At 36.6% G+C, this 24,626-nt stretch overlaps 1 protein-coding gene across 1 annotated transcript in view; it reads right to left on the reverse strand.

Moving 5' to 3' along the window:
* Nucleotides 1–8,011: 8,011 nt before the first annotated feature.
* Nucleotides 8,012–24,626, reverse strand: part of POF1B (POF1B actin binding protein) — a 136,747-nt gene continuing 120,132 nt past the window's right edge. Inside the window, exon 16 of the mRNA XM_075538392.1 lies at nt 8,012–8,174. Coding sequence (XP_075394507.1) covers nt 8,012–8,174 — 163 coding nt within the window. The remainder of the gene's footprint in view (nt 8,175–24,626) is intronic.

Genomic DNA, 24,626 nt, shown 5'->3' on the forward strand with positions numbered 1-24,626 from the left:
GTATGTATGTACCACAGTTTGTTTATACATATGTCGGGCATTTAGTTTTTCTATTTTTTTTGGCTGTTGTAACCAATGCTGCAATGAACATTGGTGTACAAAGCTCTGACTGTGTGTGATTTCAATGGTTGTTTTTTTTAAAGAATCCCTAGGAGTGGGCATGGAACTGGAGGAAGTCTGTCAATGAGAGGGGTTGACACTGTTGCTACAACAATGGGGTCAAACATGAAACATGGTGGCGATGACGCAGAACCTAGTAGTGTTTTGTTATGTTGTATATAGGGTGACTGAGTTGGAACTGACTCCATGGCACAGCACAACAATAGTGGTTTTGTTTCTGTGTAGGCACTACAGTATCCTATAATGACTAATATTTTGCCTTCCCACAGCATCTTATTTTCCTCATCTAATCTTAGCCATTCTAAAACAAATACAAAACAAACTGCCATCAGGTCAATTCTAATTCAGGGGCCCTATAAGACAAAGTAGAACTGCTCCCTAGGGAGGAGAGAGTCTCATTTTCCCCCTTAAGAGTGGTTGGTGGGTTCAAACTGTTGACCTTGTGGTTAGCAGCTTAACCCGTAACACAGTGCAACACCAGAGTTCCATTTGAGACTTTCTAATGTGAGTGCAATGGTATTTCATTTTGGTTTTGATTTGCATCTCTGTTGACTAATGGAGCTGAGCATTTATGTATTTGGTGGCCATTAGCATTTCCGTAGTGACGAAATGCCAAGTCTAACCTTTTACTGTTTTATGATTGGCATATTTGTCCTGCTGTTGTCACAAGTTTTATATGCATATTGACTCTTCGCTTCTAACATATCTGAAAATTCTCACATTGGCTAGCGTGTCTTCTATTCATTAAAACAATGACTGAGCTGTAATTTACACCCTACAATTAGAGAGTTTGATCGTCTCGAGAAGAGCTGTGCAATCACCACCACAATCGGCTTTGGAATCGTTTCTACTTTTACACTTTGCCCTTGACATTGCATTTACCCGACCCTTCTCTGGCACCAGGGAGTTACTGTCTTCATCAATTCCACTCACCCCACTTCTTTATACACATATATCTATACAATACTGGGGCAGATAGCAACAAGGATCCGTCAACAGTAACCATATAAAACATATAGACATCAACGTAAAAGAAAGCAGATGCTTCTTAAAAATAGAATGATTTCACATGGAGTCCACAAGGAACTATGTACAAGATTTGCATTCCAATTTAAATGCAGTTGCTAAAATCTACTTTACAATATTCTTTGTCTGGTGTTTGGCGGATGTTCCTAGTCTCTGTGCACTGGCAATTCACCAAAGGCTCATCCCACAGAGACTGCAAATGGATTTGAGCTACTATCGTCCATAGGTATTTAGGATTTCGACATTGGTACTGTTCCCTTCTCCAGGTTTGGATCTTATTATTACTGAGGCACCGTTTATTTATTTTGTCTTGCTATTTGTGCAGAGTAGAGAATCCATTGTTAAAAGCTAGGCTTGACATCATTCACTTGAATTTTCTTCTAAGAATTGTATGGTTTTAAATTGTGCACTTAGATTCTGAATCCATTTTGAATTGTTTTTGTGTATGATATATGGCATAGAGCCTTTTTTTCTGCATATTGAAGAGACTTTCCATTGAATGAACTTATTTGCACCTTTGTTAAGATTTAGTTGCTTACAAAGATGTGGGGGATTATTTCTTGAGCTTTAAGTTCTATTCGATTGGTCTGTGTATCTAATTTTATATAGTACGAGGCTGTTTTGATTATTGTATTTCTGGAATATACAAGATGAGGAAGTGTGAGTCATCCTTTGTTCTTTTCTTTCAATATTCCCGTAGTTATTCAGGGCTTAGATACATTATTCTGTTGTACACAAATAAATTGGGTTTAGAAAATTTCCGACCAGTTAGAACAAAAGTTAATTAAGCCTATGGTACAGAGAAATGATTGGTTTCACAAATAATTTTTTATTGACCCAGGTTTCCTTTTGTCCCCCCAGAATTTCTCTAACAAATGCAGATCTGCAGGTCAAAGTGCCTTCATAAAGAGCAATAATTTGACAATTACTGAAAAAGCATTTTTCCCTAAAGAGTTCAGAGACATTAAGCACGTCTCATCGTCACATTTTCTAAATGGCCTATGCTGTAATGGAGAAGACAGTATTGGGATATTCTTACCAAAGAGCTCTCAAATTAAACTTCTCAGTTCTCAAACAGGACAACCCCCAGTTTGAGCCTTAGGCTATATATATACACACACACAAACCCTTTGCCATTGAGTTAATTTTGATTCATATGTGTTGAAATAGAACTGTGCATCCTTGTTTTCTGAGGGCCACTCGATGGACTCAGATTTCTAACTATTTTTAGCTACCAAGTACATTAATCATTTGCACCACTCAGGAACTCCATATAGAATAAATATCTACGTTATAATTACAAGGGGACTTCAACATATGTGGGAAAATTCTGTGTAATTCCATTTTCTTTGAATTTTTTGAAACGCCATTCTATGTCATATCTGCAATATGTGTATATGTATAAGTGTATATAAAAGTTGAAAATGAGTCCCTAAATACCCATCATCCAACTTCTACAATCAAGATTCCATGGTCAATATTATTCTCCTTCACTTCTCCTTCACCTACTTACCTGATGGCTTTACTTCAAAAGATAGGAAGTATGTTTTATGGAATCCTATTTGCAACAAGTGAGTTATTGTTCTTAGAAGACTACTTTAATAAACAATGATATTTTAAATTAAAGCAAGAAACGGCATCACCTGAAGTTTATCTTAAAGTGAATGTCTCTCGGAGTCCAAGTGAGGTAGGGAGTGTCTTGTATTGCTTTTATTTGTTTATTATTTACATTATCTTAATTATAGTGCTGTGTGTTAGTGCTGACAGGAACATTCACGTTAGGATAACTTCTTTGAAAATTTACATACTGAAATCCTTCTTACACATTTCCTACTTAAACATCTAAAGAGATCATATAGATATGTCATGAACTTTATTTAAACAAAATCCATTCCATTGAAGTCTCCATTTTATTTGATAAATCCAAGAAGAAAACATAGAAATTAGCTAAGCAGGTATAGTATTGTGAGAAAACAAAATCATTGTTATCCATGGATCTTAAACATTAAAAAAGTATATATTCAAATGATCATCACTACAGAACAGTCGTCTCTAACATTAATTTTTTAAATTTAGCATTAAAAAATTTTGCATGTATAATGGCATCCATCCCTACTATGCATGGAGCAAGTGGGCCAATCTAATGCTGACCTTATCTTAAATTTTGGACATGACTTTATTATTTGGAGTATTTTGTAAAAGTCACACCTAGTCTACTTTTTAAGGAGCAGTGACAGGATTTAAAGCTAATGAAAACGTCCATAGATGTCATGTAGAATGAGTAGCTAACATATTTTGGTTACAGTTACATACATGTCATTATCAGAAGTGAAACTGCTATTTTGCAACCACACTAAAAGGAAAAAAGGTAAGAACTCTAGCTCTTTAAAATATTAAAATTTTCTATCCCAAATTATTGATAGAAGTGGGATTGTATCAATGTAGAAGAAGAATTTTAGGAAAAAATAAGATAAAAGGTTTTTTGCTTCCTATGAAGGCTTATTTAATCTTTTTATAAGATAATTTTTGCTTATTTCAGATTTGACTTTTATAGTCCTAATCTCTTCCTATCTTAACAAATTTAATTATAACTATGTTATAAGTAGCAAATATTAGAATAAGCTTATAAGGCACGGCAGAATTCTGTACAGCTATTTGTGAATATATTTAAATACAAAATTTCATCCACTAAATTTACATACAAGGGTAAGACAAAAAGTATTGCTACAGACTCATGAGGTCCTTTATTAAAGGTTTCCAAACAAGAAGCTGTTGTTTATAGACGTATCCTCCATCTAGATCTATATACTCCCCCGGCCATTTTTAAGGAAGTGTTTCTATTTCCCTAATCCCCAAAGAATTCTGTACTCTGATTTATACCACTTCTGAATAGCAACTTTGGTATCTTTGAAGCACCCCAATCGTGTTTGTTCTAAGTATTTGGGGAACAAAACGATGTCTTAAAAGCTAAGAGCACGGATGTGGGGTGGATGGGGGTAAGACTTCACAACAAAATTATAGGACAACCTTTGCTCATCTTGAAAGCAGGTGCATTGTCCTAATGGAAACATATTCTCCACACATTCCTGACCTTTTCTCACCAATGTCATTTTCAGTTTTCCTAAAACTTCATAATAACCTCCCCCATTAACTTCCTGTGCATTTGCGAAATCTACCTAGATTACCTTTTCGAATCCCCTAAACAATTACCATAACCTTCTGAGCTGACCTCATTGCTTTGAATCTAGCCCTGCAGAGTCTAGAATCACTGTTTTGTTTGGCCCTTTTTTAAAGGTACCCTAATGAGACTAAGACTAAGTGTACTACTGAAAATTTGTCTGCAGTTACCCGTTGATCACAAAGACAAGTGCAAGTGTACATACATTCTGTTTGGAATAAATCTGTGCATGTATGGACTAGACCTCCAATAACAATACTTTTAAACTTGCCTTTTATGTGTGTGTTGTCTTAATTGATAGTTTTACAATATAAACATGTTAATTTTTGCTAAATATTAGTTTTAGCAAGAGGAGTAGGAATTAAGAAATTTCATCCTTCAAATGTATTTATAGAAACTACTTGTGTTCTCTTTGTAAAGTCATTAAAAAACAAATTAACTCACTACCATTAAGTCTATTTTGACTCATAGTGAACTTATAAGACAGGGTAGAACTGCCCCTATGGGTTTTTGAGTACATATGTAAATCTTTACAGTAATAGTCATCTTTCTCATATAGAGTGGGAGGTGGGTTCGAACTGCTGACCTTGTGGTTAGCTGCCCAACAGGTAATCAACTATGCCAGCAGGGCTCCTGTAGAGCTCAATGAATCAACCTATTTCTTAATCAAGTTGATTCTGATTCATATTAACTGTAGGACAGAGTAGAAATGCTTCCTTTGGATTTCTGGACTTTAAATCTTGACTGGAGTGAACAGACTCATCTTTCTCCCAAGGAGTGGGTTTGAACTGCAGGCCTAACTCAACATACCACCAGGGTGTCTTAACCCGTTTCTAGCACATTAAATACAACCTACTATAAAATGGATTTGTCCCAAGTAGGAAAGACCTATAAACTATTTGTTGTTGACACTGTTATTCCTTACGCTTTTTATTGTCCCTATGTCTAGGAAACCCACAGGCGGTCACTATGAGTCAACGTTGATTAGTGAGTGTTCTGTTTTCTTGGGGTTTTGATTTTTGGTATGTAGTATTTTAATGTTAAATTATGTTTACCAGTATAAAAAGCCTGCCTGCTTTTCACCCACTATTACAATATCGTGTTAAGTTTTTCAGGTAGTGGGTTGACTCATTTGGGGAATCCATGCTGTTGATGCACTGAAGGAACAGATTTACCTAAGAATTATTTTGCACTTGGAACGAGTCTCACATACGTAAATTCTGTGGATTTCGTTATTTTAAAAGATATTATCCCCCTTCCCTGCTAAACAAATTGAACCATCACCTTTGGTTTAGTTATGTAAATAGCATGTAATAAAGCATCTCCATCAGCCACAAGCCTTAATGCAACAAAACTATTTTTATGCTATACATCATGCACTAGTTCAATTGCTTTTGTTTCTTCAATTGTCTTTTTCCTTCTTTTGTTAAAACACTAAGCTTATAGCTGAGTTAAACATATAATTTCAGAGAAAAATTGTCTACTGGAATAGCTTGTAAAATCTTTCCCACAACAAACTAATTCAGTATTTAAAAAAATCCTTAGCAGAAAAATAGTATATTGTATTCTACAATATGTGTAATCAAAGTTTAAGCAAAGAAGATCCCTCTTTAAGTGTCTTGCTATATTGAATATATATGTGTGCTTTAGAGCATTCCAGTTCTATAAATGACTGGAGGAATTCACCTGCAGAACTACTCTGTCCCACTAGATTTGTTGGTTAGTAGCAAGAGTCAAAATTTTTATTGGCCTTTATAGGTGGAAAAAGAACAACTAAAGTAATAATGCAGACATATCAAAACTTCTTCGAATTGTATTGTTTGAAAGTGGATTCATTCATGGCTGGAAAATAAAATAAAAAGAAAGATTATTTTACATTTGGTTTTGGTTAAAATAATTTCCTTATCTGATCTTCTATTCAAGGTATATGTTTAAAATGGTTTTAAGCAAGAGACAAGTATGATCCAGTACTGTATATACTCATGTATAAACTGAGTTTTCAGCACTTTTTTAATGCAGTTTTTTTGGGTAAAATTAGCTGCCTCGGCTGATAGTCGGGTCAGCTTATACTCGAGTATATAGGTATATTTCCTGCATGATTACATATTTAGAGATTAGGTATGGTCCCAAATATCTAACTACATATATATGTTATATATATGAAACTTAATATATTGGGAATTCATCATCAGTCTTTAAAGTCCATTGAAATATCAGGGTTGATATTTATTGCTACATGATTTTAATGAAGAAGGAAGCAATGTCTATTATTCTATAAATCCATTGACAACAAATTGATTCCTACTCATCGAGACTGTAAGAGGAGCGTAGAATTACCCTGTGGCTTTTCTGAGGTGGTAGTCTTTAGTAAAGCAGATTGTCATACTTTTCCCTTGTAGTGTGACTGGTGGAATGAAACTACCAGCCTTTTAATTAGCTCCGCACCACCAGAGCTCTTTAATGTAGAGGCGCCTTATTTGTCAGGCCCTTCACCTAAGCCGCCTCTGGTGGATTTGCCATTAGTAGCAGTAATTATTCTTCAGTCTTAATTTTCAGCATCAAATGATCTCAGCGTCAGCTCTTAAACTATGCTAACTTGCCTTTGCTGATCTATGGCTCCTGGACCACTATCAATAGTAGTATATACTTCTTAACTAATTAATTACCTACACAGCAGAAATGCCAATTTGAAGGCTAAAACTATTTATTTTTATTTGGGGATTACCTACAAATTGCTCTCATTGATAATAGACACCCATATTTACAAGATTGTTGGCTTACTTGTGGTTAGAAAACATTAGCTTTCAGGGTTAAACACATTCCATATTTTTTGTGCACTTGAATATTTTGATCTTGTCAACAAAAGAAATAATTTTAATGTGAATTACTTGTGAACTGCTGATTATTTTTATTACCTACATAAATTTCTTCAACACATTCTAGCGAATACTAGATTTACTTTTGTATAGTTTTGATCATGGTGATTCTAAGCAATTTAAGACTTTTATTGGAATATAATGCAAAGAAACTAGATATAGTTATAAAATGAGTTTTCTCAAAATCAATATACACAGTAAAAAAATCCAATTCACAGTAACCACATCCAACACTTTTTAGCACACGTGAAACCCTCTGTATACGCCTTTCTGATTGATACCTACTCAAGGAAAACCACTTCCTGATTGCTATTACCATAGATTAGTTTGAACTATTTTTAATACTTGAGCAGTTTGATAGGTGGAAATTTTAATGTCAAAAATAAGAGTTGGTATTTTCATGATTAAGTAGGATTACATGTGGCTTCAAACCTTTTTCTGTCCCATTGCATTTGAGGGATACCATTCATTTCTGTCAATCAGAATCTCTTGGCTGTAGTGTTTTCATGGTCATAACATCAGTCTCCACTGATAGCAACCCCATGACTAATGGATGACAACACTCACTCCACTCTTCTCAGGATTGGTTGCAAATCACACTGTTGTGAGCCATAGGGTTTTCACTGGCTGATTTTTAGAAGCACGTTGCCAGGCATGTTTTTCTAAACTGACTTTAAGCAGGGGTGAATGCTCCATAGGAAAATGTTTCAAATTCTTATTGTATTAGCCTGAAACCTGCTTTACATCATAGGACCACCCATGACTCTATTGATAGATGGGTGGTACCTGTGCATGCGGTGGACTAAGTATCTCAAAAGATATAGTCAAAATAGTACACGAAATGTCTAAGATAACTTACACAATTCCATTTATTTTCTGTTTTCTCAATCACAATAGTCTGTGTGTCATTTCCAGGTGGTATATATTCATAGTCATCATATAGGAGGCCTAGGATTGGGTATTGTGTCCGGTACCTATATAAAAGAAAAGAGATTAGTAAACTGCCCAGGAAATAATCTCTTTTAGTCATTCCTAATTGAATTTCTCTTATAAATCAATTTGACTCTGGCAATTTAAAAAATAGTTATATTGGCATAAAATTCACATATCATACAATTGAATTATTCACTCATATGAAAGAGTTCTGCAATCATCACCACAATCAACTTCAGAACATTTCTATACTTACTGTTAGCTTCCAATTTCCCCCCAATGTCCCTGCCATGCCTTTCAGTAATTATTAATCCAGTTATTACCTCTATATATTTACCTACCCTGGATTTCATCTATAGAAAATCATACGAAACACAAACCAAAAATCAAAATGAAACCATTGGCAACAATGATCAAACAAAACAGAAAACCTCAATCGAATAGATAGCAGAAAATATCAAGAACTGAACCAACTTTAAATTGGGTCAAAAGAGAGATCAAATGATAAGGTGCTGTAATTGACTTGACAATGCTAGCTGACTGTTAGCGAGGCGATTCAAGTCCCTGGACTATGGTTAGTGGGGATTGACGGAGACTTAATCCAAGTGGGGACCCTGCAAACAGATTCGGGTTCCACTGTCATCCATAGCCTTCTGTGAACCAGGGGTTCAGAAGACTTTTCCCACCTTTGGATTTACATTGATTTTGATTCTTAACTGTTTTTAAAAATAAAATCTGTCAGTGGACAAAGATGTTCTAACATTTTAAAAAGAATAACGAAGGGACTTTTGCTTCTGGCCAACATGGACAACTGGCAGAGCATGCCAGTGATATTGGAGAAGGGAAGCAAATAATATGAACTCTAGAATGGGTCAGCTCATGACCTAGTGAGGTTTTTGTGTTCACAGTACCAAGAAAGGGAAGCCAAATACATCCCAGTAGTCTCATCATGCTGGGGAAATAGTTTACAGTAAAGCTAGGTAAAGACAGCCAGAATTGGTGGGACAAAGTACCTTACAGAAGAGGGCTACATAGAGAGGTCAGGAGACCTTTAAAAGGTTAAAATTTATCAGTGTATGCATGTGAATAAACAAAAAAGTTTTGCTGGCATGTATGTCACATCATACAATTTAATCATTCTATCGTATTAAAAATGGTTGTGCAGTCATTACCACAATACATTTCTGAACTTATTCTTGTATTCATTGTTGTTAGCTATTCATTTGCCCTCCTCATCCCCTGCCATGCCCCTAGGTAATTATTAATCCCGTTACTGTCTCTATAGATTTACCTAGCCTGGATTTCATATACAGACAATCATACAAAGACAAACAAGAGGCAAACAAACCCAACAACAATGAATAGAAAACACATAGAAATGAAGAAATTATCCCTAGAATACAGGCTTCTCTGCACTCCTGTGGCACAGTAGTTAAGTGGTTGGCTGGTAATTGAAAGGTAGATGGTTTGAAACCACCAGCTGCTTTGTGGGGGGGGGGGGAAGATGTGGCAGGATGTTTTCATAGAGATAATAGCCTTTGAAAGAAACTGGGTTAAAGTCTACATTGTCCCATAGAGTTACTACAAATCAGAATCAAATTGAGGGCAGTGGGTTTACAGATATCCCTAGCAGAATTTGAAAGCAAGACTAGAAGGTGTTAAAAGTGTTTCCAAGTAATTTCTTTTAAAAACTTCTTAAGATATTTGAACATATTAAAAAACTGAAGACTCATTAATATATAATCACATTATGTGGAATTCAATAAAGAATTCATAACCATGAAATGAAACAAGAATACATCCCAATATGTAGAGAAAAATAAATTTTCAAAAGCAGGTAGAAAAAGACACATAATAAAATTAGTGGATAATGGTGAAGCTACTAGAAATGTACAAAATATGCTCTGTAGAAGAAGTTAATAGAAAGCATAAGCATAATGAGAGTAACAGAAGGTATAAAAAAGATCCACTTTACGACTCTCAATGATGAAAGATACATTAGATGGCATTGACAGCAGAGTAGCCATTGTACAAGAAATAATTTTGAAGACAGCAGGATAAGTGATCCAAAATTAAAAAAACAGATTTAAAAAAAGAACAGTGCATAAGTAAGCTGTGGAAAATACCAAGCACCCTCGTAAATGTGTAAATGAAGTTCTGGAGAGTTGGCAGGAGATAGGGAAAAAAGCTGAATAATGACCAGAGTGTTTCCAAATTTGATGAAAACTATAAATATGCTGATCCAAGAGTCTCAATCTCCAGAAAAAGAAAACCAGAGATAAGTACATGATTATCAAAATTAGTGATAAAAATAGAGTATTAAAACAACCAGAGACTTCCATACAACATTGTGCTAAGGTCCCCAAATTGACAGATACTACTACAAGAACCTTAATGGAAGTTCAAGTCAAATTTGGGAGAGGACATGTATTTCCTGGCAAAGGCCATTACTGTTGGTGGGTAAACCGGGAGGAGCAACCTTACTTGGTACCTACGGGGAGAATGTGCCTGGTACTATGTTCCTATTTGGACACTTTTAACCTAGTTTAACCAGGTTGTGTGCTATAGAATCCTGGCAGTTTAGACATTGACTTTTAAGGACCACAACATTCTTCATAGACCACCCAAGAAAGATTTGATGTAGAAACCCCATTAAGTGAACTTACCTTTGCCTAGACCTCACCTATAGCAGAACTGACATACCACCTTGGACTTATGTTGAAACACCCTAGTATGATGAAAAGCATATGACTGCTCTTGCAAGGTTTTGGAATTGACAGTCATTGGACTGCAGATCCCTTGCTTCGAGATGCACAGTAAATGGTTGCCTAGAACTACCATATATTTGCTATTTTGATGTCCTCCTTGTATTCTTATGCATTACATTTGTAGACATGGCTCTGCCTTTGTGAATGAGTGTTACTGAAATTTTTGCCTTATTCCCAACCCAATTTTTGTGTAAATATTGTCAAGTCAGTTAAGAGCTTAATCTGAATAAGTTATCAATTCATATATTGTAGTCTGAAGTCCACCTATACTTGTATAATTTCCTTTTTTTCAACAGTGTTTTAGATTCTATACAATTGGCTAAATCAATGACACTATCAAAAGCATTACCTTATACCCAAGGAGGATATTTTATAATGTTCTCTATCATAAAGTGATAATGATGTCTTGAAAATGAACTGGAGCTATATGAGGTGGTACTCCCCCCTCAAACCAGAATTTTTTCAAAGCTATGTATTTAATTTTTTTTACACAACAACCTTAGCACCTTCAAAGCACTCTCCATTCCACTTAATACTTATGTCAAATCTGTGATCCCACTCTTGGAAACATTTCTCAAACTCGTCTGCTTGGATGGCTGACAGCATCCCCGTCGTTTTTTCTTCATGTCTACATTCTCAAATCAATATTCTTTCATGTCCTTCTTCATTTGCAGAAACAAAACGAAGGCGCACGGTGCAAGGTCAGGTGAGTCAGGTGCATGGGGCAAGAGAGGCATGCTAGTTTTTGCCCAAAACTGGCACACACAGATGGCTGTGTGAGCAGATCCGTTGTCATGGTTGCAAAGCCAATCCCCTGTCTGCCACAAATCAGGCCTTTTTGGGTCGCACACTGTTAAGCAATATTTTCAGAACTTCTAAGTAGAAAGCTTGATTAACAGTCTCACCTGGTGGAGTAAATTCCAATTGCACTATCCCCCTCACTTAAAAAAACAAAAACAAATGAGAATCATCGCAAACTTTGATTTTACTTAAGCTTTTATGGGTTGGTGACAATGGTGTCTTCCACTGGCTTGATTGATGTTTGCTTTTAGGGTTGTAAGAATAGCACCATGTCTTGTCACCAGCCCTACCTTTGAGGAAAAAAAGTCCTGGTCACTTTGGAGTTGTTCTTTAAAAGCACAGCATGTTTTCATTCCATACTCTCTTTCCTGGTCAGTTAGATCCCAAGACACAAATTTCACAGCGTTACAAAAATTTCACAATCTTCCATTAAAATTTACTGGACTGAGCTCCAATATAGTTCAGATAACTTTTCCATCTCTTTAATGTTCCATTGTTGGTCTTTGAGCATAAGTGCATGTGTTGGCATTTTCATCTGTTCGGGAAGTTGACGGACGTACAGAAAGGTTTGTCATCGATCAACATTTCACCTTTGTTGAAGCAAGAAAACCACTCATACACTTGAGTTTTTCCCATAGCGCTGTCCTTGTAAGCTGTGTTCAACATCACAACAGTTTCTGCAGCATTTTTCCTGAGCAGGAAACAATTTCACAGCGGCACACACTTTTCTTAAATTGGCTATCACAAAAAAATGAGGTTAGAATGAAACACTCTTTTAGGAAAAAAAATCACTGTGACCAGAGATAACCTTCCAAGGTAATGCCACTGGGTACACTAACTCAGAGTGTGTTTCCTGATGCTTGCCTAGTAGTGGATAAAAGTGTGTAGTATGAAAGCTCTTCCCAGCGGAGCTTTTTCCAGTTTTTTTTGGTGCCCCCATGTATAAACCATAGATTATATGAGTGGATTTTGGGCTTGCAATTAATTCTAGCCCCAATCTAAGAATGATTAGCTAGCTAGTTTGTTTGTTTGTTTGTTTTGAATGATTAGTTTTTATAACATGGACCTGCTCAATGTTTGTTCTCATGAAGAGCTTATTGAGAAAAATGGGTGCTAAGTTTGGCGAACAAAAAACAGATGGTGCCAAGATGGCAGTTAGAATAGCATCCAGGATCTTAAAAGTTTGTCTTAAAACAAGCAGTCATCTAAATGAGGCACCAACTAATTCCACCACATGGGGGAAGCACACAAACTGTATTATCCAAAGATTGTAAATAACAGCCAAATCTGCAAGAGGAAATGACATCAGTGTTTAAACACCCAGTATTCAAAAAGCTATACATGACAGCGAAAGCCCAAAATCCATTTGTAGCATCCCCGCATGGATTAAGTTTCCCATGAATTCCCTGTGATACTAGTCCAGGGATGTGAATAGCCTTTCTCTCCGTCAGAGAGCATTGTAAAGTCAATTCTGGCAGATGTAGTTAGGATAAAATATAATACCCTTTCATTTGACTTCTTTTGACGCATTTTAAAGTTCCAGTTTTTAATAGTTTCCGCTTTCTCTTTGCAGTTTTGCTATGTTAGTCATGTCATTATTGTTTTTTTTCTGTTTGATTTGTATGATTGACAACTTTTGTATGAGATTCTGTATATGAAATCCAGGTTAGGTGTAGCTATAGAGACAGCCATTGGATACGGGCATGGCAGTGGAAGATGAGGAGAAATGGGAAGCTAACGACGATGTGTATGAGGAGAAAAAGGACTTAAATTTATTATGGTGATGATTGCACAAAACCAAACTCACTGCCATTGAGTCAAGGCTGATTCATAGCAACCTTTTAGGACAAGGTTGAACCGCTTCTGTAAGCTTCCAAGAATATAGTTGTTAATGGGAGTAGAAAGCCCCATGTTTCTCCCATGGGTGGAATCACGGTTTCAAAGTGCTGACCGTGTGGCTCGCAGCTGAATGCGTAACCACTGCGTCAGCAGTGCAAGATGAGGGGAAATGTGAAGCTAACAACAATGAGTAATGAGGAGGGAATTTTCTGAAATTTATTGGGATGATTATTGCACAGATCTTCTTAATCTTATTGAATAATTGTGTGATATGTGAAGTATATGTGAATAAAACTATTTTTTAAAAGGAAAGTAAAAGCAGTTATAGGAATAAACAATTTTCAAAGATTAACATTAATAGGATTAACAGCAGATTTCTCATCAGATTCAATGAACATCAGAAGAGAGTGAGTGACATTTTTATACACGGAAAGAAAAAAAACTGTCATCTTAGCATACTAGACACAGAAAAAAGTATTCTTCAGTAATGACGATCAAATAAATTTGCTTTTAGATATTAAAACACCAAGAAAAAACAAGAAAAAAATTATTTAAACTAAAAAATGAAAAAAATTTAGTAGCAGAGAATACAAGAAATATTAAGGATAGCTCAGGAAGAAGGAAAGGATGCCAGATAAAAATATGGATTTAAAAGGAATGGATAGCACATTTGTGGGTAATTTAAAAAATCATCTGTCTTATTTTTAAAAGAGATTTAGATATTTAGGGCAAAAATAAAAGCAATGTATGTAGGGATTGTATGATATCTAAATGTAACTATGTGACCAAAATAGCACAAAGAATATGAAGGGGGAAGGAAACAACTGTTATGAGATTTTTATGCTTTTATGCAAAAGTAATGATGGGGTATAACACTCTTTATAGGCAAATTATGCAAGAACACTGTAAACCCTAGAGCATCCATAAAAAAATTAAGCATATGTAATACTACAATTTGTTGCAAGTAGTATGTATGTATGTTACACACTTGATTTTGGTTTTCAATCTGTATGACCCCCCCTGAACATTAGATTTTTTATGTGCCTTATGTGGATGTGCACATAATTTACATAGGCTTATAATTTGCAAGAAGTTATGGTAAACCAATAAAATATACGGTCTTCCTCATCTCATGTTTTACAACGTGGGCAGATACATCCAAGAATACATAAACAGCCTTGCCTCCACCTTTATCTGGGCTATGGTTTCACCCTGAGTGGGCTGGGCAGGCTTCTTAATTCCTTATCTCCCTCAACCTTAAGTTGAAGAAATTTTATTCCAGTAAGAGTGGCTGAGAAGTCTGGATTCTCTTTCTCCATCCAACTCCTATTTTAGCACTGGAACTCTGGGCTTGAAGTCCAGAATACTGGGGCCCCGACCACCCTCACCTCAGCATAGTACTTTGTAGCATAATACAAGGTTGATACTTCTCCCAAGTGCCCATTTGCAGAGTAGGGGTGACAGTCTGTACAAAGGGGGTCCTTACCCTAGTTGTGGTGCATTGACACATGGTGAAAAAAAGTCACAATTTCAATGCGCTCCACGATGCTAATACAATAAGTTATTTGGAACAGATTTTGGAAGACATCATGTCTAAGATTTTTAAAAACAAGGGAGATCCCGGTGGACAGTTATTAGCTCTATGTTTTAAGCAAAATGGCAGAGCAGTGAGGAATTTAATTTAATAGCACAAATAGAAGGAAATAAAGCCAAACAGAGCCTGCCTCGGATCAAACGGGTTCTGGGTCAGGAAGGCTAAGTCATGACCAGGCTATGTATGTCCTAAGCTATAGTTACTCAGGAGCGATCAGAAAAATGTGAGGTTGACTTGAACTCCACAAGCTACACACAGCTCTATCAAAAAAGGGCAGAACACTCATTTGCACAAGGGACCTAAAGAGCACCTCTTGCTTAAACACAAAGAATATGTTACTCTTACCAAAAGGGTGGCTTTTAGAAGCCAGACTAAAACATAAAATCACACTCACAGCTGACAGTCTGGAAGACTGTGTGAATACCAAAGAATGAACCTACTAAGGTATGGTTAGAATTTCTAATATGCTAATCCTTGGTTTAGTGGTGGGCAATAAAATGCAAATTTCCTGAACTATGATAGTGTCTTCTGAGCCATGTATACATGCAACAGTAAAAGGTGAAAATGTAACAAGTTAAGACAGTCGAAATTCAACGTTTGGCCAATATTTGGTTTATACTGGCCCAGGGACAATCCCAGAATAGTGAGGCTAATAGATGAAAATTAAAAATACGAACCGGGATGTGAGAGGCTGCATGTTGGGGAAAGAGACTTCAAAGAAATCAAACAGATCACTAAGCAGACAATAATTAAAAACTACCCCCCTAGGGAGAATAATTTAGGAGCAAGAACCTCCAAAGGGAGGATGGGGATCTAGGGATTAGTATTGGTACAATATATTATCTAAAACAATAAGGTTTAAAAAATAATGAGATATGCAAACAAAGAACTGATGACATGTAAACAAGGAAGGAAGGGGAAGGAAAAAATAGAAACTACTTTTAAAAGGGTAGATGGTGAACTTAGAAGACAAATACTTTAAAGTAGCTACTATAAATATGTTCAAGAAACTAAAATAAAACATGCTTTAAAAAGTGCTCCAAGAAAAGAACGCAACACACTGACATGAAGCAGGGAATCAATAGAGAGGTCTGAGGGGCAGGCCCCATTACCAACTAAGTGGACAGCACCATCCTCCCCCAAGAAGAATTCCCTTCAGAGGACAGCACTGATGCTACAGCTCAAGGAGAGGGACTTGTCTGATTGGAGCACACAGGAGCCAATGAGGGGAGAAGGGGGGAAAAAAAGGGTGAAGCACATCCTGGCTCACCAAGCCCTGAGGACGTTTCTGCTCAGAGCAGCAATGCTCAGGACACAGCATTCCTCAATGACCCATAGCACTATTGCGGGCAACACTAGAGACTCACGGCAGGAATAGTGCCTGCCCTGAGCCGACTACACCGAAACCAGCCACTGGGTGCATGCAGCAGAGCATTGGGGGGGGGGGGGGAAACAGCAATGAAGTCCCTAGGGATAGATGTGGGGCCAGGACATGACACCCCATCAGACTCGACTGGAAAACACTCATGAAGGACAACAAATAGACCTGAACTATTTATGGAGGTGTTTTTGTGTTGTTGTAGCTATTGTTTTACTTTCTATTGCTTCATTGTACTCAGTCTTGTCATTGTACATATTGTTGTTGCTGTATGTCTACCTGGAAGGAATAGGCGGGATAAACAAGCCGGAAGAGAGAACAATGGGATAACAGTTCCGGGAGGACATGGGAGAGAGGGAGGCAGGGAAAGGAAGTGGGTGTTAACAAACCCAGGGACAAGAGAACAACAAGTCATCCAAATCAGTGGCAAGGAGGGTATAAGAGGTCTGGCAGGGCTATGTAACTGAGAGGAATTCCTGAAAGCCAAATGAAGGCTGAACATGATAGTGGGACAAGAGGAAAGAACTAGGAGGCAAAGGGCAGTTATAGAGATCTAAATACAGGCACATACAGATGTAAATATATTTATATATGATGGGGAAATAGAGCTATGTATCTATATTTATAGGTTTAGTATTAAGGATGGACAGTGGGCCCCTACTCAAGTACTCCCTTAACACAAGAACACATTGTTGTAACAATTCGGCAGTCTGAGATGCTCACCTTCCTGGCAGAATCGCTGAAGACAATGGGTGCACAAGCAAATGTGGCGAAGAAAGCTAATGGTGCCCGGTTACCAAAAGATATAGCATCTGAGTGCTTAAAGACCCAAAGATAAACTAGGAGCCATCTAGCTGAGAAACAACAAAATCCACATGGAAGAAGCACACCAGCCTGTCCCAACTCAATTGTTGAGGACAATGCAGATACATAAGAAAATGTGGTGAAGAAAGTTGATGGTGCCAGACTATCAAAAGATATAGTGTTGGAAGATAAAGAAATAGCCATCTAACTGAGAAACAACAAAACCCACATGGAAGAAGCACACCAGTCTGTGAGATCACAAGGCAACAAAGGGATCAGGTATAAGGCATCAACGATAAAAAAAAATTATAGCATTGTGAATGAGGGGGAGTGCAGAGTGGGGACCCAGGGCACATCTGTGGGAAATTGAACATCCCCTTGCAGAAGGGCCGCAGGGAGGAGATGAGCCAATCAGGGTGCAGTGTAACAATGATGAAACATACAATTTTCCTCTAGTTCTTGAATGCCACCTCCCCGCACTATCATGATCCCAATTCTACCTTACAAATCTGGCTAAACAAGAGGATGTACACTGGTGCAGATAGGAACTGGAAACGGAATCCAGGATAGATGAACCCCACAGGACAAGTGGTGAGAGTGGTGATACCGGGAGGGCGGAGGGAAGGTGAGAGAGAAAGGGGGAAAAGATTACAATGATCTACATATAACCTCCCTGGGGGATGGACAGCGGAGAAGTGGGTGAAGGGAGATGTCAGATGGTGTAAGATATGACAAAGTAATTTATAAATTATCAAGGGTTCATGGGGGAGAGGAGAGCAGAGAGAGGGGAAGATGAGGAACTGATACCAAGGACTCAAGTTGAAAGCAAATGTTTGAAAGCGATGAAGGAAACAAATGTACAAAAGTATTTGACACAATGGATGTATGTATGGATTGTGAGTAGAGTTGTATGAGCCCCCAGTAAAATGATTTTTTAAAAGGAAGTAAAGGAATGAGTAAGGTCTTCAAAAAATTATTTTCTCCATCTAAAAAAAAGGGAAACTGGTAAATGCCAAAATCAACCTTTTCAGAATGCTAGAAATTAACCAATAGCTGCAGAAATCAGAGAACATTAATTTTCCTAAAACTGATGAACCTGTTCAAAAGAGCAAGCTAGAACATGCCCTATCCCTATTCTCACCTCTCCAGCTCTATAATATTCTTGAAAAAACAATAGCTTTCCAACACAGTCAAAACCAGCAGTATGATGACCAAATAAAAAAAATTTTGAATCTTCCTCAAAATCTTCTTCCTAGAGATGCCATTACTTGATCTGTCAGGTGGGTTTGTGGATGACCTCACTTGCAACTTTGCCTTTATTTGCTCTGACTTGGAGTTCACCCAGGGTAAATAGCCTTGACTCTAGGGGCATTTCTCAATCGGAGTTGTCAGCATTTGTTTAATATTTAAGTTTGTTGAGTTGGCCATAACAAATGGGAGTACAGGAACCTGACAAGAAATCTTAAAAGAAATAAAGAATAAATAAGTCAGTTCAGCTGTATGGCTCATCTTCCTGTCATCAATTCAATTCTGACTCATAGGACCTTATGCGACAGAGTAGAATAGCCCATGTGGATTTCTGAGACTATAAATTTTTACGGGAGTAGAAATCCTTATCTTTTTCCCACAGAGTGGCTAGAGATCTTGAACTGCTGACCTTGTGTCACCAGGACTCCTTTTAGATGCATGGTAGCTCTGGCATATTACTGGAACTTGGTAAGGCCACAAGCATGTTAGGTTCTCAACATGGCTAGTGCTGTATTCAAGAGAGACCTCAGAATCCCTAAGCTCTTATCACTAGGTGACTTTGAAGCAGGATGTCAAAGCTAAGTCAGAGTTGTAAACTGCCTAACAGGCATGCCAAAACAAAAACATGAGTTCCTAGGCAAAGATGGTATTTATTGGTGCCAGCCATTTAAGGAAATTTCTCTCTGACTGTTAGCTAGCAACTAAACAAATAGAGACAACAGTGGCTACACATGGGAAAAAATGCAAACATTGTAAGCTTAGTTCATAAAATTCAGCAAATAAAAACATCAACAGCAAATAAAACCACACTCACAACCTTGTAGTGAGGAAAGTCTGATTTCCACACGCACAATATTATATTACTTAAAATGTTCATTTATCAATTTAAAAAATTATAAGACATGCAAAGGAACAAGAGAGTCTGATCTATACGTAGGAAGTAAAAAAGAAATTAATTGATTAAAAGGTTGATATGAGTGAGAATTGATTCAATGACAACAGCAGGCACATAACGAAACCCCAATATTTTACTTAATAGACACATGTTCTATTTTGGCGCTTTAAAATATATTCAAAGATCTGAAGACAACTATGTCCAAAGTACTAAAGAAATTAATGGAAATGGCAGAGCAACAAATAGAATATCAATGTTTTTGTCATTGTTAGGTGCCATCAAGTTAGTTCCAAATCATAGCAACTCTTACGTGTAAGAGAATGAATGCTGCCCTGTCCTCCATCCCCAAAATTGTTCTTATGTTTGAGTCGACATCGTGGCTACTGTGTCAGCCCCTCTCATCAAGGGCTTTCCTCTTTTTCTATGCCCTTCCATTTTTACTGGGACTGGGCTTTAATGATAACATGTCCAAAAATGATGCGATGAAGTCTTGCCTTCCTTGCCTGTAAGGAGCACTCTGACTGTATTTCTTCCAAGATAGATCTGGTTTTTGGCAGTTCACAGCACTTTCAATATTCTTAACTATTCCATAATTCAAATGCATTAATTTTTCATTGGTCTTCCTTATTTACCGTCTTTCACATGCATATGAGGCAATGGAAAAAAAAACACAGTTAAGGTTGGGTACATCTTAGTCCGAAAATTAACATCCTTGCTTTTCAATACTTTCAAGAGGTCTTGTGCAGCAGATTTACTCAATGCAGTGTGTCATCTGATTTCCTGACTGCTGCTTCCATAAGCACTGATTGTAGATCCAAGCAAGATGATATCCCTGGAAACTTTCATCTTTTCTCCATTTATCATGCTGTTACTTATTGGACCAGTTGTGAGGATTTGGGTTTTCTCTACTTTGAGTTGTGATCCACACTGAGAGCTGTAATCTTTGATATTTATCAGCCAGTGCTTCAAGCCCTCCCTTTCAGCAACCAAGTTTGTGTCAGCTGCATATCACAGATTGTTAATAAGGCCTCCTCAAATGCAGTGTTCTTCATATAATCCACCTTCTCTGATGATTTGCTCAGCATACAGATTGAATAAATATGGTGAGAGGATACAACCTTGACATTCACCTTTCCTGATACCATGCAGTCAGTATTCCCTTGCTCTCTATTCACAACTGCCTCTTGATCTATGTACAGGCTTTACACGAACACAGTGAGGTGCTCTGGAAGTCCTATTCTTCTTTGGGGTATCTATAGTTTGTTGTGATCCATACAGTCAAATTCCCTTGTATAGCCAATGAAACACAAGTAAATATCTTTCTGCTATTCTTAAATTTAAGTCAAGATCTATCTAGCATCAATAATAATATCCTTTGTTCCACGTCCTCTTCTGAATTTGGCTTGAACCTCTGGAAACTTCCTGTCAGTATACTGCTGCTACCATTGTATGATCTTCAGAAGAAAATTACTTGCAAGCAATATTAATGATATTATTTTACAAGCTGTACATTCAATTGCATCACTTTTCTTTGGAATGGGTACAAGTATAAATCCTTCCTAGAAAGTTGGCCAAGCAGCTGTCTTCCAAGTTTCCTGGCATAGATGAATGAGTTCTTCTAGTGCTTCATCAACTTGTTGAAACATTTCAATTGGTATTCCATCAATTTCTAGAGCCTTGTTTTTGGCTAATGCTTTCAGCACAGCTTGCCCGTCTTCCTTCATTACCATTAATTCTTGCTCAAATGGTAGCTTTTGAAATGGTTGAAATACCAATAGGTAAATAGAAATTATAAAAAAAGAATCACATTAAATTCTGAGTTTTATGAGTATAATAACTATTTTAAAATTCACTAGAAATGTTCAACAGCAGATGTTATTAGGCAAAATATAAAAATGACTTGAAGACTGTTAAATGGATAACATCAAGTCTGAAAAAGAGGGGAGAAATAATGAAAAATAGGCAGAACATCATATTAAGAGTCCCGTAAGGAAAAGCAAGAGGAACATGGCAGAAAATTGTGAAGAATTGATTATGGAAATGTTTCCACATTTTAAAAAAAACCCTAAAAAGTAGATGTCTATATAGCACAACAAACTCTGAGTAGAAGAAAATCAAAGATATCTAAACCTTGACACATTACTAGCAAATTGCCAAGAGCAAAGACAAATATGGAATCTTAAAGCAACAAGAGAGAAGCAACTTCTGTATGAGGGATCCTCAGTAATATTAAAAGTTGATTTATCTCGGGCAATCTAGGACACCACAAGGCAGAGGGATGACATATTCAAAGTGCTGAAAGGAAAGAAGTTTGTCAACCAAGACATTCTTATCCAGAAAGCTAACCTTCAAAAATGAAAGAAAAATTAATTCCCACATCAAGGGAAAATCATTGGAGAATTCATCACTAGCAAACTTTTCCTATACCAAAGACAGTCCTTCACGTTGAACACATTGGGCTGCTCACCCCAAGGTCAACAGTTTGAAACCTCTGGCCACTCCAAAGGGAAAAGGTCAGCCTTTCCACTCCCATAAAGCACTACAATTAAAAAACCACAGGTTCAGGTCTACTCTGTCTTATAGGGTCATTATGAGTCTGAATCAACTCCATGGCAGTGAGTTTTGGATACATTATTTTTAATCAACATAAAGAAATAAAGAACATTATTAAGAGTCACTATATGTGTACAAAAATATATAAATATTTTAGTTATTTTCCTCCTATATACTTTTAAAATAACCGAATTAAGCAATATTTTAAAATCTTGTTGATGGTCACACTATGTACAAAGTTCGTATTCTATGAGAATAACAACAGGAATGGGGTGGAGAACTGATACATATATAGAAGTAAGGGGTTTGTATAGTTTAAATTTAATTGATATTAATCCAACCTTAAAAGAGAACAAAACAAAATATCCCTCAAACTCACTGCCTTCAAGTCAATAGAGGTCTTGTAAAACACAGTAGAATTTCCCGTGTGGGTTTACAAGACTGTAAATCATTACAGAAGTAGACATCCTCATCTTTCTCCCTCAGAGCAGCTAGTGGTTTCAAACTATTGACCTTGTTGTTAGCATTCCAGTGCATAACCCACTATACCACCAAGTCTATTAAATGTAATCTCCACTAAGTAACTCATTCCCTCCAAAAATAACCCCACAATTAAATATGAATCCTGGAAAAGAAACAAATGAATTAAAATTCAACACTAGAAAGTGAATATTAAGTCACTACAAAAGAAACCATAATGGAGTATTAGTAGAATAAAAATATAGGACATAAAGAAAATTAATAGCAAATGGGAGATGAAAATATTAATTCAGTAATTATATTAAATGTTAAGTATTACCATATATACTCGAGTATAAGCCGAGTTTTCCAGTACATTTTTAATGCAGTTTGTGGTAAAATTAGGTGCTTCGGCTGATATTCGGGTCAGCTTATACTTGAGTATATATGGTAATGAATTAAACACTAAAAGGAAGAGATTGGCAGAATGTACAAAAAAAACATGATATGTTGGCTATAGAAGTCACATTCTAGCTTCAAAGACATAAAGAGATTGAAAGTAAAAGAATAGAAAATATATACCTTGAAAACTAGCCAAAATATGGCATGACTATAAACCTCAAAGAAAATACACTATAAGGCAAAAATTGTTAATAGAGGCCAAGAGAGGAATTTTATAATTATAAAGACTAATCCATCAAGAACACATAGTAATTGTAATCATATATCCTGTTAGTATAGTGGGTAATGCATTGGGCTGCAAACTGCAAGGTCACCAGTTGGAATCTGTCAGCCACTCAAGAGGAAACCAATGAGGCTATTTACTCACATAGAGATTTGCAGACAACCTTAGAAACTGAAAGGGGTAGGTTTACTCTGTTCATGGGTTTGCTATGAGTTGGAATTAACTCAATGGAAGTCAATAAAAATAACAGAACTCCAAATAACAGGGGGCCCAAACTAAGCAAAATTCAAAGGAGAGATATATACAATTCAGCAATATAATTAGGAAACCTCAATATCTAATTCCCATACTGGACAGAAAAAGTGGAGCGGAGGCAAGAAAATAGAAAACTTTATCTACACTATGGGCCTTATTTAAAAAAAACAGAAAACCTAATAAGCATCTATGGAATACAACCTCAAACAAACTCAGTACACATTTCTTTCAAGTAAACATGTACTACTATCTAGGACAGGTTATATACAAATAAGGAGCCATAAAACCAGATTGAGTAACTTTAAACTCTAAGCAACTACCAATCACTGCAGAATGAAATTAGTAATCAATAACTGAAGTGCATTTGGAAATTCATAAATATATATAAATTAAAATTTCTATCCAGTGCTTGGTGACACAGACCATGTACTATTGATTACTGGAACTTTAGATTCCATCTTTTCAAAGAGTACAATATACTTCATAGGCCACACCAAAAGGATCTGATTTGGAAACTCCAATAAGCAAAGTGGACTTTACCATGAACTCACCTCAGGCAAATTTAAGGACCTGAAATAGTTCTTCGGTTTTAACGCTGAAATGCTCTACCATGACAAGAAGCAGATGACTGTTATCCCAAGGTTATGGAATTGGTGGTCATTGAACTTTGGTTTGGATCTTTCACTTTGGGTGTGTCCAATGAATGGTGGCCAGTGACTACCATATAGTTACTATTTTCATGCTCTCTTTGCTTTTTTATGACATGTGTTAGTCTAGCAGGCACGGTTCTGCATTTGTGAATGAGTGTTACTGAAAGTTTTGTCCTATGCCTTGCCCTCATTTTTTTGTATAAATAGTGTCCAGTCACTTAAGATTTTTATTCTGTAAAAATCAACAATTCTTGTGTTGTGGCTTGAAAAGATGACCGATGCATGTATAATTTTCTTTTCCCAACAGTGTTGTAAATTCTATACTATGGCCTAAATTAATGATACTATCAAAAGGATCACCGTACACCCCATGGCGATGACTTTTAATGTTCTCCAATAAAATAATAATGCTGTCTCTAAAGTGAACCAGGAACATATATAAGCCATAGGCATATCAATAGACTTGGGGCTCATAGTTAATTGTGGCCTTAATATAAGAGCAATTCATTTTTCTGACATCTCTCTACTCAATACTCTCTCTCATGAAGAGATTACTGAAAAGAT

This window comes from Tenrec ecaudatus, chromosome X (genome assembly GCF_050624435.1).
Source record: "Tenrec ecaudatus isolate mTenEca1 chromosome X, mTenEca1.hap1, whole genome shotgun sequence".
Classification (NCBI taxonomy): domain Eukaryota; kingdom Metazoa; phylum Chordata; class Mammalia; order Afrosoricida; family Tenrecidae; genus Tenrec; species Tenrec ecaudatus.